This window comes from Corvus hawaiiensis, chromosome 6, assembly GCF_020740725.1.
Source record: "Corvus hawaiiensis isolate bCorHaw1 chromosome 6, bCorHaw1.pri.cur, whole genome shotgun sequence".
Taxonomy (NCBI): Eukaryota; Metazoa; Chordata; class Aves; order Passeriformes; family Corvidae; genus Corvus; species Corvus hawaiiensis.
In genome coordinates, this window is record NC_063218.1 from 23027138 (window position 1) to 23040283 (window position 13146).

Here is a 13146-nt window from a genome sequence, read left to right on the forward strand (position 1 = left end):
TACATAATGCTCTATCTACTGAGCAAACTGTTAAGAGAAGGAATAGAGTTTGACTGAAAATTTGTATCCTGTAAAAAATCCAGTATTTGCCTTTGTCTAAATTTGGATGAAAGGATTGGTTAGGATTTCCATGGAACGGGAATTTAAAAAGCCCTTATTTACAAACATTGCAAACTATCTTTTATGTAACAGACCCATTCCTTTACATTCAGCTAACATGAAATCTTTGGTTTGGAATCAGACCTCTCTTGATCACCAATAGCAGCACACTTAAACATGTCTGAAATTCAGATTCTCTCCTGTCTGCACTAGCTTGTACATTCCACAATATTCACAGTCCAGTGAGGTAAATGCAGACTGCCACCAGAATATAATCCCATGAAACAGTACAATGACAGAGAAACAGGATTAAAATTTTGTCAGACAGCCTAGCCGACCAAAAATGCTTCAGGTCAGTTTAGGATTTCTGACTCTTCCTCAAAGTATGGGAAGTCCAACCCTGGGGTTCAAAATATCATGTTCAGACTGAAAGGCCTGCAGCCCAGGGGCACGTTCTCTCATGTCACCTCAGGTTTTCACTTTTCTGTCTCAAGCACTGCCAATGCTGTAAAGTGGAAATGACACACAGGTTTCCAGGCCTTGATCCTTGGGCTGTGTAATACAACACGGGAAAGGACAGAGGTGTGACTTTCCCCCGTAATCTGTGGGACAGGTTAAGGTGTGTTGTGTGATCCTGTCTTCCTGTCTTAGTTCAGGAAAACCAAACACTCCATTTCAGCTAGAAGGGAATCAATGGTTTGGATTTTCCTGCTTTCTTTTTTTTCTCCTATCATCAGAATTTTTCTTGGGGAAATCTGAATTGGTAAAAATTCCACTTCTCTTTGGAAAAATCCTACTGACAGAAAACTCCCACACAGCAATATTAGTGACCTCAGAGATAATCAGCCATGTCCATGCTGGCTCTCAGTCTATCTTCTCCCCATCATTTGAAAAGCAACAGCCCTTGTGTTCTCCATGACAGCCTGGCCTCACCTGGTCAAGAGAGAAAGTGAGTTGCAGAGATGTCATGCTTAAAGAAGGTCTGCAGCATCTTCCTGCTGCTGCTACAGCAGCAGAGGGAGTCAAAAGGCTATTGCAAGATATTCCTGCCTCAAGATATGCAGCTTTTACATGAGTTAATGCAGCTAAAAGTCCCTAATAGGTAGACTGGGGTAATTTGTAGCAGGGGAGTGGGGAGCTAGTTGGAAGGGGGATTTTGTGTGAAGCTCTGCTTCATGATCAGGGGTATCTAGATAAGGCTGTAGTAGTCAAGTAATTCAGCACAGATTTAGATCCATTTGATGGCAGTATGCACATGGTAAGGCCAGCAGAGTAAGTACTGTCATAGTCTGCATTAGTTTTTCATCTATCAAGACACACAGAGAAGTGAAGTGGCTCGTCCAAGACCACAAAGCCTGGTGATGAATTTACCTATTCCATCTCTTGAGCATCTGGGAAATTCTGGGGTCATTGCTCCATCTTGGTGATCAAACCATTGAGTCAATGCTGCTCCCACATACTGAATCATGGCAAGTTTCTTGATACTAGGATACTGAGAAAGCAGTTATATAACATACACATCTGCATGCTTTCTGCAAAGCCTACATTGATATTAGGCAGCCTGGATGAAGATGTTTTCACTTTGTCTGTAAGATGCTTAATACAGCTACTGAATATAATGGAGTTGCAGGGTAAACACCTTTTGGAAATGCTCTTGCCTTCTCTTTTCTCTTGTGATCCTTAAATCTTTTTCCCCTGTACACCCAGGGCTATACTTAGATATCATGCCCACAGCAGCAGAGCCCTGGGAACAGTGCGTTTTCTTGACTCAACCAAACTCTGCGGCCCTATTTGCTGCCCGCTTCCCTGGGTTCAGCCTTCAGCTGCATAGCTGAAATTGCTCACCCTCAGGCACAGCACACTTGACTCTCACACTCTTAGGAATAAAAGCATTTTAGTACCTCAGTTGCCAGCCCAAGCTGATGACAGGGCGAGAGAAATTTCCACTTACTCCTTTTTCCCCGTCTGTTACATGTTAACAGGCAATCAATTAGGTAACCACAGGGAGAAAAAATATGGCTGTGCTGGGGAATGGAAGCTGGAGGGAAGCACTCTCCCCTCTTGGGATTCAGTCAGCTGACATATTGCCCGGCTGATACAGGCTCCAGGTACTGCTACCATGCATCATTTTCCTTTGATTCTCTCTGAAAACTCTTTGAAAGTTCCTATGTCTTTTTCTCCTTCTCCAGGTCTCTTCTGCTCTGCCACAGGGGTCCTCCAGTATCGCTCCCATGAGGGGTTAGTTATCTGGTGTCTTCCTGTATTAGGAGACCTTAGGCCTTTGCTTCAGAGTGCTACCCTGTCCCTGCTTTAGCACCTGGATGTGCCTAAAAGAAACACTAGGAAGGGTCCTCGTGCTGGAGAAGGGATGAAGTCAGTGCTGACAGTCAGAAGTGCAAGTAAAAGTTCACATTCAATCACAGAGATTCAGCAATGACAAATCACAGAAACTCTGCCAGGGAACAGGCCAATGCCCTAGAGATGGCCATGGCATAATAAAGAAGGAAGTATCAGTGGGGCAGAGTAATTATTTCCACAGCTGGATTTCCACATTAAGGAGAGACATCAAAAATCTATGAAAACAAGATAGATATAGTGACTTTTGCAGAGACCTGGGATAAACTGCACCCTGCACTGTTCCAGAGCTGAACATCCCCAGCAACAGAGTGTAATCAGATCCATTCAATTAACAAAGTGAGTGGTCTCTCCACATGTGCATTTCTTTCATTTCACAGGAGGCAAGGGAGTATTGCTGTGGTGGATTGACCCCAGCCAACAGCCAAGTACATGCACAGCTGCCTGCTCACTGTCCACCTGCCTTCAGACAGCACACCGTGCTCGGGCAAACCCAATACACTTTCCACTGGAAGATAATGATCCTGTCTTTTTTCTAGTTAGTGGAGGAAATAAAGGGGGTATCTGTACGTCCCGACACTTTTGCTCACATGGGGCATGTGTATATAAGTATACCCAAGCATCCACGGATATTGGAGGTTGCCTGGATGCACTCCTGCTTTTGGTTATATTGTTGTAGCCGCACATGTGCACATGTGCAAGCACACCTTTGGCACTCACGACACAGGCATATCCCTCATACGTGAATTGTACATGAAGGAGCAACACGCTGCAATTCATCTATACATGCATGCATTGAGGTTTTCAAAATCACCTGAGGAATTGCTCATCCTCAGTAAGACTGACAAAAACTTCATCTTCTTCAGTGCCTAGTTTTTTTATCTTCAAAGAAAGATTATGTTAATGAAAAAGGTTGGTGAAACTGGAAAAGGAGAAAAAGACTGACTCTCACACAAGTTCTCTGTCCAGATTTGTGCTGAGGTTTGTATGGAGTTCATGGCTAGATATTAGGACTGGTAGGAGAAAGTTAAAATCTCTCTACTCTTGTAATGTTGGAGCTTTCACCTCAAGGTGCAGACATGTCTACAGAAATGCCATCTCTTGGCAGAGGCATCTACTCTTCAAATGGGCCTTAAAACACCTTTAGAATGCAAAGCATTTCCTTTCCAGGCCTTACTCCACTAGCTGCCACATTCTCATAGTATCAGTACCACTGGCAGAGGCAGGAAGATCCACTAGTCCAGATACCCAGATCTAGTAGCCAGTCAGGCAAGGAACTTGGCAGATGTTCCTACGATCACATAGCCTAACTTCATGTCCATGTTAATTTGGAAGAAATAGAACTGAGCAGGAGCGAGGAAGCATACAAAAGGATGGAGAATTGGGTGCACTACATTCATTCTCCCTTTCCCCCTTTTATATGACACTGCAGTCTCAGCAATGTCTGGGGCCATGTCCCTTTATCTCTATGGAGTGAATGCCTCAGTTTCCATTCCTTCCCACCATACCTTGAATAGTCCTCTTGAAGAAGGCTTTACATGCCTCACAGGAAGCCACGCCGTAGTGGTACCCAGAAGCAATGTCCCCACACACCAGGCACAGCCGCTTGGGGATTGCATTGAGCATGTACTCGCACTTGGTGGGTGAGTCCTCCATGATGGCGCTGGCGCAGTCGTCGTAACGCTTCCGGCAGGACCCGCCACCAATCCCTGTGCCATTGAACATGGGTGGCGAGTCTAGGCCATTGGGGTGGCCACCCATGGCGATGCCGTAGCCACCGCTAGCGTCGGAGGAGCCGCTTGGGCTGTGGTGGCTGATGGCGTCGATGCCAGAGGACGGGCTGGAGGGCTCGGTCTTGATGAAGGACCCACAGCTGGAGGAGAGGTGCCGCTCCTCCGTGGCCATTCTGCCGAGCAGCCTGCAGGGAGAGAGCAAAGGCACTCAGCAACCTCCTGGCCAAACCCAGTTCCAGGTTTAGTCAAAAGAGAGCCCCCCTTTTGCCACCTCAGTCCAACTCCAGTAGACTCAGATAGTTCAACCCTGCGCAGGTTCTTCTTCAGGAATAATGGTACAATTGACTGTGACCAGCCTGCCCGCTCCCCACAGACTCACTCTAGAGTAAAGACAAAGCTCTTCATGTAGATCATAATTTCAGGCTGTTCACAGGCTGCAGTGCTGGGAAGGGGCATGAGTGCCAATGAAGCACAATCTACCCAGAACACCATCTACCCCCAGACAGCAGAAAGAAGCAAGCTTGCCTGTGGCAGACCAGGTGAAAAAGATGTTTGTTAATACAGAATGTGCTGCCCTGGCTTTAAGCAAAAGGTTCAGGAGCAGTCCCTGCAGAAAGGACATGCTCAGATTGGATTTTCATTTTTTCGTTTGTAATACAGAAGTCTTTGATTAATTTTCAAGTTTCGCTCCTTCTCTCACCCCACCTCACCCTTTATCCCATCCTGCTGCACTATCATCACTAAAAGAGGAGCTTAGAAACTGAAGGAAAATCATCTGATCAAAAGTTTCTTCTGTCTCAATCTTAAATATTAATCTTTCTTCTATTTACTCGTATTGGGCTTTTGCATGGACACACAAATTCCCACTTCTTAAAGAGAGGTTACACTCTTAAGTTTACGGAAAGAACTTCACCAACTTTTCAAGCTCTTCTTATTTATTTTAGTCACAGATAGCCTTATTTTTTATTAAAATGTTCAATCTTTTTTTGGAAGACTGCTAAATTTTATGATATTTGCAGCAATGAGTTCCAGGGATTACTTGTGCGGTGTATGAACAAACAAATCCCACTTTTATTTGCCTATGATGTATTTGCAGCCAGTCAAACTCCCTGAACATCTCTTGACTCTCCTTCTCAGGAAATGTAGTTTTGCCATGTTCTCCTCATTCAGCTCTTCATTATCTATATGATTGCTCTTCACACAGAAGTTTTTGCAGATCTCTTATCTGCTTCATCATCCATCTCTGAACTTCCTCTACTCTGGCTATTTCTGTTCAGTCCAGAACAGAGTTCAATGAGCCAGCTCCTCAGTGGAGTGAAACTGGCACCGCTCCATCACTTCTCCAGCTGAAGGTCTGGACAGTAGTCAAGACAAAGGCACGCCATCAATTACCTAGTGACATTACAATATTTTCAGGGTTATTTTCAGTCTACGTATAATGTAACTCCTTGCACTGTTTGCTTTTTTCCCTCTTTAAATGAAAATCTGAATTGTTACCATTTCTTCAACAAATAGTATCAGGAAGTTACTTACTGCAACACTTGATCTTATTCCTGAGCTGCTACAGTTAATTTAGAATCCATTAAGATGTATGAAAAATCAAATTAATCCTTCTGGTGTGCAATGTTTTGCAATAGTCAACAGTGTATTTCATCTGCCACTGTGCTGTGCAGTCCACACACCCAGCTTTATTAGGATCCTCTGGAGTTCTTCAGTCTTCCTTGGTAATTTGATTTCATCTGCAGTCTCATTGTTCATGCACTTCCCAGATCATTAACACATGGATCAAACACCACAATACTGATCTTTGTGGGTGATGCATGTTAACCTTTATCATGCTGAAAATTGACTTCTCTTTCTTTTTTGAGTAGGGTATGCCTACCCTTTCTTTCTGTCTCTTACACTTATTAATTGATAATAGTATTAACCTGAGAGGTTAAAGTTTCCCTTCAGCAAGACAATTTGTCACAGTCTTCAAGAAAAACTAAACATTGCATTTTCCTGATGACATGGCCAAAGAATTCTGACTGACTGGAGGTGCTTGACCTTTCTTCTTGGAAGCTCTGCTTGTTTAAAGTTACCACACCATGGTCATGTGGGTAATTTCTATTTCTGTTTCAGCCTATTTACCTGGTATTTGTGGCAACTCCTTCTGCCAAGAGGTCAAATCCATCAGGGGACAGGACAAAACATTCTGTGAATCGGCAAGGCTGAAGTGCACAAGTTTATATATCACATCTGTGTGTCTGTTGATAGGAATATAGATGTTTGATATGCAGTAAATTCATAGTCCTGTATCCTTATGATCTCATTTGACCTAAGTATCTCCTAATTTTCCCTTCTCTGTTTCATCCTCAAAGTTTGACCTCATCTCCTATCTCTGGGATCGATCAGCCAAGTTTGTTTTTTGGCAAGACTGTTGACCTTGAAAGTATGGACAGGCATCTCACGTTCCTCAGTTGCTTTGCCTGGTGTTACTTGAGAGGAATCCAGGGTTTGGTCCCTCTCAGAGACAGTGTGATGAGTTGATAAATGCCCATGCTTTGCCCAGAGGGCCACAATGAACTAGAGGTCATGGTGCAGTTACAGAAATTGCTGCAGGTGCATTCATCTCTATTCCCACAGGGCACCTAGACAGATTGCAGATCTTCTGGTATAATGCCAGCTGACTGTGTGAAGGAAGAGGAAGCTTTGCTAGCTGAGACTAGATCTTAGCACCTCACAGCAAAGCTGAAACCTGCTATGCTGGCCAGGTTCTGGAACCTCTCCCTACCTGAGAAGTGCATCTGTGGTAAAGAGATAAAGGTCACTGGACACAGCAACATGAGATTAAGGTTAAAATGGAAGGTAAAAAAACCATAAAACACTGTTCTGCACTGTGGAACTCCACAGTAAGAGGAGATAGAGTTGTAATTTTCAAGGCAGACAGAGGAAAACATTATGAAAAAGGAATGACAGGGAGATGAGCCGCACTGGCAGATTCCATCAGTGGAGTCCAAATCCCAACTTCTGTTTCTTAAATAGCCCAACATTCACAGAGGACCTCAAGAGGACTTACCAACGTATTTTGCTTCACCAGAGAGAAAACAAAAAATAAAAACAAAAAATAAAAAGAAAAAAGAAAAAAAAAAGGAAAAAAGAAAAAAAAAAGAACCTGGGGAAATAAGGAGCCTTCCTTCCCCAAGGCATGCGAACAGTGAGTGTTTGATGGTGAATCAAGAAACAAGCCCCCTACATCCTTACAGCTGAGGACCCTCCTGTTCCCTTCCAGCAGGCAGCAGTACATAGCGAGTTCTGGTTAGATGTGAATGTGTGCTTGAGAGCAAAAGCCCTTAACACCAAGATAGATCAAAGATTACAGCTAAGGTGACTCCAGCCATTCCAGAGCATCTGTTTTTCTTTTCTGGCCTCTGACTTTTTGCAAGTCTCATGGAGATCCCGTGCTGATTTTTAAACAGTCAGAGTGTCCCCTGGCAATGAGATACAACATCTTGAACTTCAAGAAGAACAGCTAAATGTTTTTTGCAAAGAGTTCAAAGTGATGAACAGCCATTTTGCTTGGCTCTAGTTACCTTAATAGGAATGTAAAAGGAGAGAGACTTGATCCAACTCTCCTCCGTGCTGGCACAGGAAACTCCGTTACTATTTCTGTGCCCATGTAACAGGCTTAGAGGTTCTAAACATTTCGTTCTTTTCACCTTTCCTCATCATAGGTCATTCCTTCTAATCCCTTTAGCATCTTTGTGGTCCTTCTCTGGATTTGTTCCAACTTCCCTGGGTCTCTGTTGCAGCAAGGTGCCCCGAACTGCACAGTGCAATGCTGCAGCACTACAGGGGAGAGTCACTCTGGAAAGCACACAGCCAGGAAGACATATGGACCAACTGAGCAGTAGCTTTGCCAGACATCAGGCTGCACATCAGCTCACACAATTTGATAGCCTGTCTCTTTGGGACCACTCTGAACACAAGCTGCTTTTGCCACTGTGCTCTGCACAACATGAAATTTGGAGATTCTTCTTGTTCCAAAGTAGATCCAGTATCATCTTTCAACTACACAGTGCTAATTATCACTTGTTTTACGAAAGCCTGTTCACAATGCTCATTTTTTCAGCTCTTCTTTTTTCTACTCTGATTTTTTAAAGCATCTTTTGGTTCTGTCAACTGTAAATTTGAGTGTGATCACTTTTACATTTTCTTCCAGGTGACTAACGAGTATTTACAGTGAAAGCACTGCCCTTTTGGACACCATCTTTGCAGAAGGATAAAGAATATCTCTAACCCTTCTGTTTACACTCTGTCATTTAATCCATGATTCATTTCACAGGATTTGTATCAAAACCAATTTGATCTAATTTCCCTAATAAGATTTTGCACAGCTTTGTGTCAAAAGCCCATGCACGGTCCAGAGTCAGTCTATTCACTGCATTCCTTTTGCCCACTAATTATCTAATTGCATCAAGAAAGGTTATTGTCTGCTGTTCTCCTGTTTCATAAACCCACTGCTGTTTATCACTAACAATGTTGCTAGCCTTTATGAGCTTGTAACTGCCCTCAGACAAGCGTGCTCTGACCTCAGTGATTCTGGATGTAAATACTCAGGTTTAGACCAAGTCAAGACTGTGCTTTAGGTTTTTATCCATGACTGTTCTCTCCTTTGGGCGGCAATGTTGGTTAATGTTACAAGTTTCCCCAATTCTTCTCCAGCCTTTCATCTTCTGCTATTTGTCTGCAATGGCTGGTATTTATACATTAAAGGCTTATGAGTTTAATGCTCTTTTGAGGAAAACAGCAATAATAAGAGAGGGAAAGACTGCTAGATGGAGAGGACCAGAAAGGGATATAAGACTAGAGTTATAAAATTAAGGCAGTAGTGCCCCCAATTTTTGTTCTTTTGCACTTCAAGGATTACAAGTTTGACGCAGGTAAAGCTATTTTATTGCACATCCTTTGGGGTTATTTTTGCCTGAAATAGTAATTTGTAGCTACATTCACCTCTTTACCCCACTTCTGGATTTGGAAATTACAAGAATTCAGTAGTCTTTATGTATAAGAGAGAAAAAAAAAAATATCCACCACTCACACCTGCTTAGCAGGACAGCCAGAACACCCACCTTTGTAACAGAAGGTAACTTCTCCCCACCGGAGGAACTTTTTATCAGCTGAAAGTATACACAACTCAGTAACTTAATACCATCTGAGCATCGAAGTGCTCATGCAAACTTAAGTATTTGACCCTCTACATTCTCCAAGTAGCACTCACTATTCCAAAACTGGATCAAAAAAAGTTTAGTGACAACACTGCTGAGCTTCCTTAGTGGCTGAAACCTCATCTTCAACAGGAAATGCAAGGGTGGCTCAGTTCTGTACTCCAGTTTCCTGAAGAAAGGTACGGAATGGGCATCAATTCTGCCATGTAGTCCAGTCCCTTCACCAGTATTTTCTGATTTAGTCACGAAGTTACCAACTCAGCATGTTGGAGATTTCCAACAGCAAGACTGAAATTATCATAAAAATGCATACTGAAATACAGCTGTAGAACTAGTATCAGCTGATGGACAGGGAGAAAGAGAAAACACTCAGGCCCTCCTCAGGAAAATTCTTCCCTATTCTGGGCACAAGGAGAAATGCAAAAGATCAGAAGTGGGCTTTTTTTTGGGTCTCACACTGGATATGGATTCCAGACAGAATGAAATCTTGATTTTCTAAAGTTCCCTAAACTGGAAAACCCTGCAGGTAAGATGCCTGTACAACTTGTAACTTCCAAGAGCCATATGGCTGTGCTTGTGGAACTGCAGTTCAGTCCTGAAGTCCTCACAGTAGATATAAGTTATACTGACAAAACCTGAGAAGTCTGCCAGTACAAAGCTGCTCACTTCAGGCACCAGCTTGTGACAAAAGCATACTTTGGATTGCACAGAAATTTTTAAACCAGTCATGGAAGATGAAAGTCGTTTTAATCTGCAGAAACACCAATGATAAGAGAGATAAAACATGCAACCTCTTCTCTGGTACAGACCTATTTCTGCTATCAGTATTTGTCAGTTCAGATGAGATAAACCTGCATTGCATGTGTAAATGGGATGTGCACATCATGGAAAATACAGAGTCTGTGTCTTTTGTGGGCCACATGAGAGAGCTCTGCAGTCTACAGTAGACTGACAAACAATGTAGGTCGGCTTCTCAAACACTGGCTGCAACTCCAACAAGCCAAATTTTGTCAGGTGTTTTTTTTAGATACAGGAGACAGAAATAAATAATGTTTTCCAAGTGGCAGGCTAGATGTGACAGCTGCAATAACAGCCAGTGTAATTTTAGGTCATTTATGCAAAGAGTTAATGTCATAGAGCTGAGCACACCTGTTGGTCGACCTACTCTTACCATGGACAGCTCACAAACACGCTCCCACCCCTGCCTCACCAAGAACACCCACCAAAGTGCTAGGGAGGAAAGGGATCAGCACCCACACTTGTTTCTCCCACTCTTCTACTCCATATGGACTTCAAATGAGAGAGCCATCATTTAGAGACTTTATCTATACTGACAGCTCCTCTCCATTCAACAGTCCAAGAATAATGGGATCTGCCAATGTGCCACTTCACTCCTGTACAGTGGATAACTGTGGTAACTCAGTCACATCAGGAATCTCTTCTGGGCTTATTCTGTCATACAGGAACATATCCTGTTCCCAGGGCAAACTTAATTGCTATCTGAGAACAGTCAAGAGCTTGGGTAGTACCATCGTGATGGGCATGATCATAAACATAAATCACCAAGTTACCAGTGCATGGACATTAGAGATTTTTTGCTTCAGTCACAGTATTTTGCATTGCTATAAAGGACAAGAGTCAGAACTCAGCTCAATTTAACTATTTTTCTCTGGAGTGCAGATCTGATTTCTAAGAGTTCTGCCATGTTTCCTAGTGATAGCACCCTTTGGCTTGTATGGATTATGCTCCTATTCTGTAGTGTGGCAAACCCCAGACAGTCAGTTTTCAAGGCATTTGTCTATAATATGCCCCCCCAATACCACATGCTTGTCTTTAGACAAGCTAGTGCTCACATTCTGACTCTTACACAAATAGTACTTGCTCGTCTAATGCCCAGTAGATATTTTATCCCTTTGACCCATTGCATAACCAGAGCCCAGCTACATATCAGTAGATCTTCTCTAGCCTAAGTTAGCTCATGCTGAAAAAAGCTGCCACAGCAAACCATCTGGAGGCTGCTTAATAAATAAAAAAGGCTCTCATGGGCAGAAGACTTTATGGATTTCCTACTAGCCTTCATCCCTCTCCTCATTACTGTAATTTCTCTTCACCCTTACGACAACAGTCTTGTTAGTAAATGGTAAAAAGTATTACACAGATGAAGTGACAATTAATCTGGAGGTGTGACACATATTATCAGTTCACTCTCTTATTAACATACTGCCTTTTGAAGGTACCTTGCCCTCTGGTGTACTAAGTGGCACTCCCTCTAGAGTGAATTGCTTTAGCACTTGAGCTAATGCCTCTTGCTTATACTTACTGTTGATACCACAGCAAAACAAGGACCAGGGTTGACTTGCTGTTCACTATTTATCCAAGTTCTACCACCACTCTTTCCCCCCCCATGTTATCATTCTGTGTTTCACATTTCCACTTCTTACCCCACTATTTCTACGTTCACAACAGTTCAACAGTTTTGCCTGCACACAGAAAAGCTGCAACTCAATCCCTGTTGAAATGCTCAGCTAGACCTTCATTTCTTCTTGAGTGTCTTTCTTTATACTCTGCCTATCTAGAGCACTTATAATCTATATCTCTCTAAGCACCTCCAGTGTCCTTCAGACACTTGTGAATGAGACCCATACAAAGGAGGCTCAGAAGAGCACATTTTGAACACTTATACATCAGAATTTTGCTTCCACCTTTTCAGATGGGCAAGGAAAGGAAAACTTCTAGCACTGCCATTCATATCACACTTACTTTTGCATCACAGCCTGATCCAACATCTCATCTCTCACGGACCTTTGACTCTGTATCCTCTCAGCATTTCTGAGAAAAACTGCCACCAGTGCAAATTCTTCAGCCTGCACTTCCTTGCATTTCAAGATATTCACTGAAGACATCCCCCTTCAACCTTGCCTACAATTCATGGTGAACAATGGCATGAAAAAAGAGAGACCCAGAGGTATTGCTTAATTTTTGTAAGTATTTGAGGAAGGAGTTAGGATGGGAGATGCATATCAAAGACATCACCCAAGAAACAAATATGCAAAGAGACTTAGTAATTGACATTTTTTAGGAATACTAGCTTACTGAAAAGGGGGACTTCGGGTTTATCAAGACAAAATATGAACTTGAATGTTATTCAACCTGGATGCATTTAGAAATTCTCTGGGTTTTAGCTGGTAATATTTTTTGGGAAGGTTTCTGTTTCTTACACTTCAACAACACAGTTGTAGTGGGATTCTGCCTCCTGCCTCCTTCTCCCACCCTTGCCAAGACAATCCAGACAGATTAGATGGGCTTCACCTAGATTCCACCTGTAGCTCTCAGAGAAATCTGTAACTAAGTGCCTCATCATTAGAACATTGCTCAAAACCTGACAGATCCTGAAAAACTAACTGAAATTAGTTTCACATAAATTACAGCATGGGAAATAACAGAGGGCAATTAGTGCTTTTTAATCCAATTTTTTTTTTAACCCTGACTCTCCAGAAAGGATTTCTAAGATGATACAGTGGCAAAGCAAGGTAACTGTGAGTGCAAACGCTGGATATGACATATGGAAGATGTCCCAGAATCACTGAAAAAGTACGGAAGTGCAAGTAAGTTAGGCTGTCAGTGAGGACAGAAGCACAAGAGAACTACATGGAGTCAAGTACAGACAAGAAACCTACACAGTGAGGCTGAGATATAGCACTTGAAAAAGCAGAGAAAGGCAGTACATGACAGAGGTAACTGTAGACCAGGCT

The 13146-nt window shown here is 42.7% G+C and overlaps 1 protein-coding gene across 2 annotated transcripts in view; it reads right to left on the minus strand.

Annotated features, from left to right (window-relative positions):
• The window catches only part of ESRRB (estrogen related receptor beta), a 135474-nt gene that overhangs the window by 41011 nt on the left and 81317 nt on the right, over window positions 1-13146 (minus strand). For both annotated transcript variants that reach the window (XM_048306102.1, XM_048306101.1), the window contains exon 2: window positions 3963-4372. In XM_048306102.1, the coding sequence (XP_048162059.1) occupies window positions 3963-4372 (410 nt within the window). The remainder of the gene's footprint in view (window positions 1-3962; window positions 4373-13146) is intronic.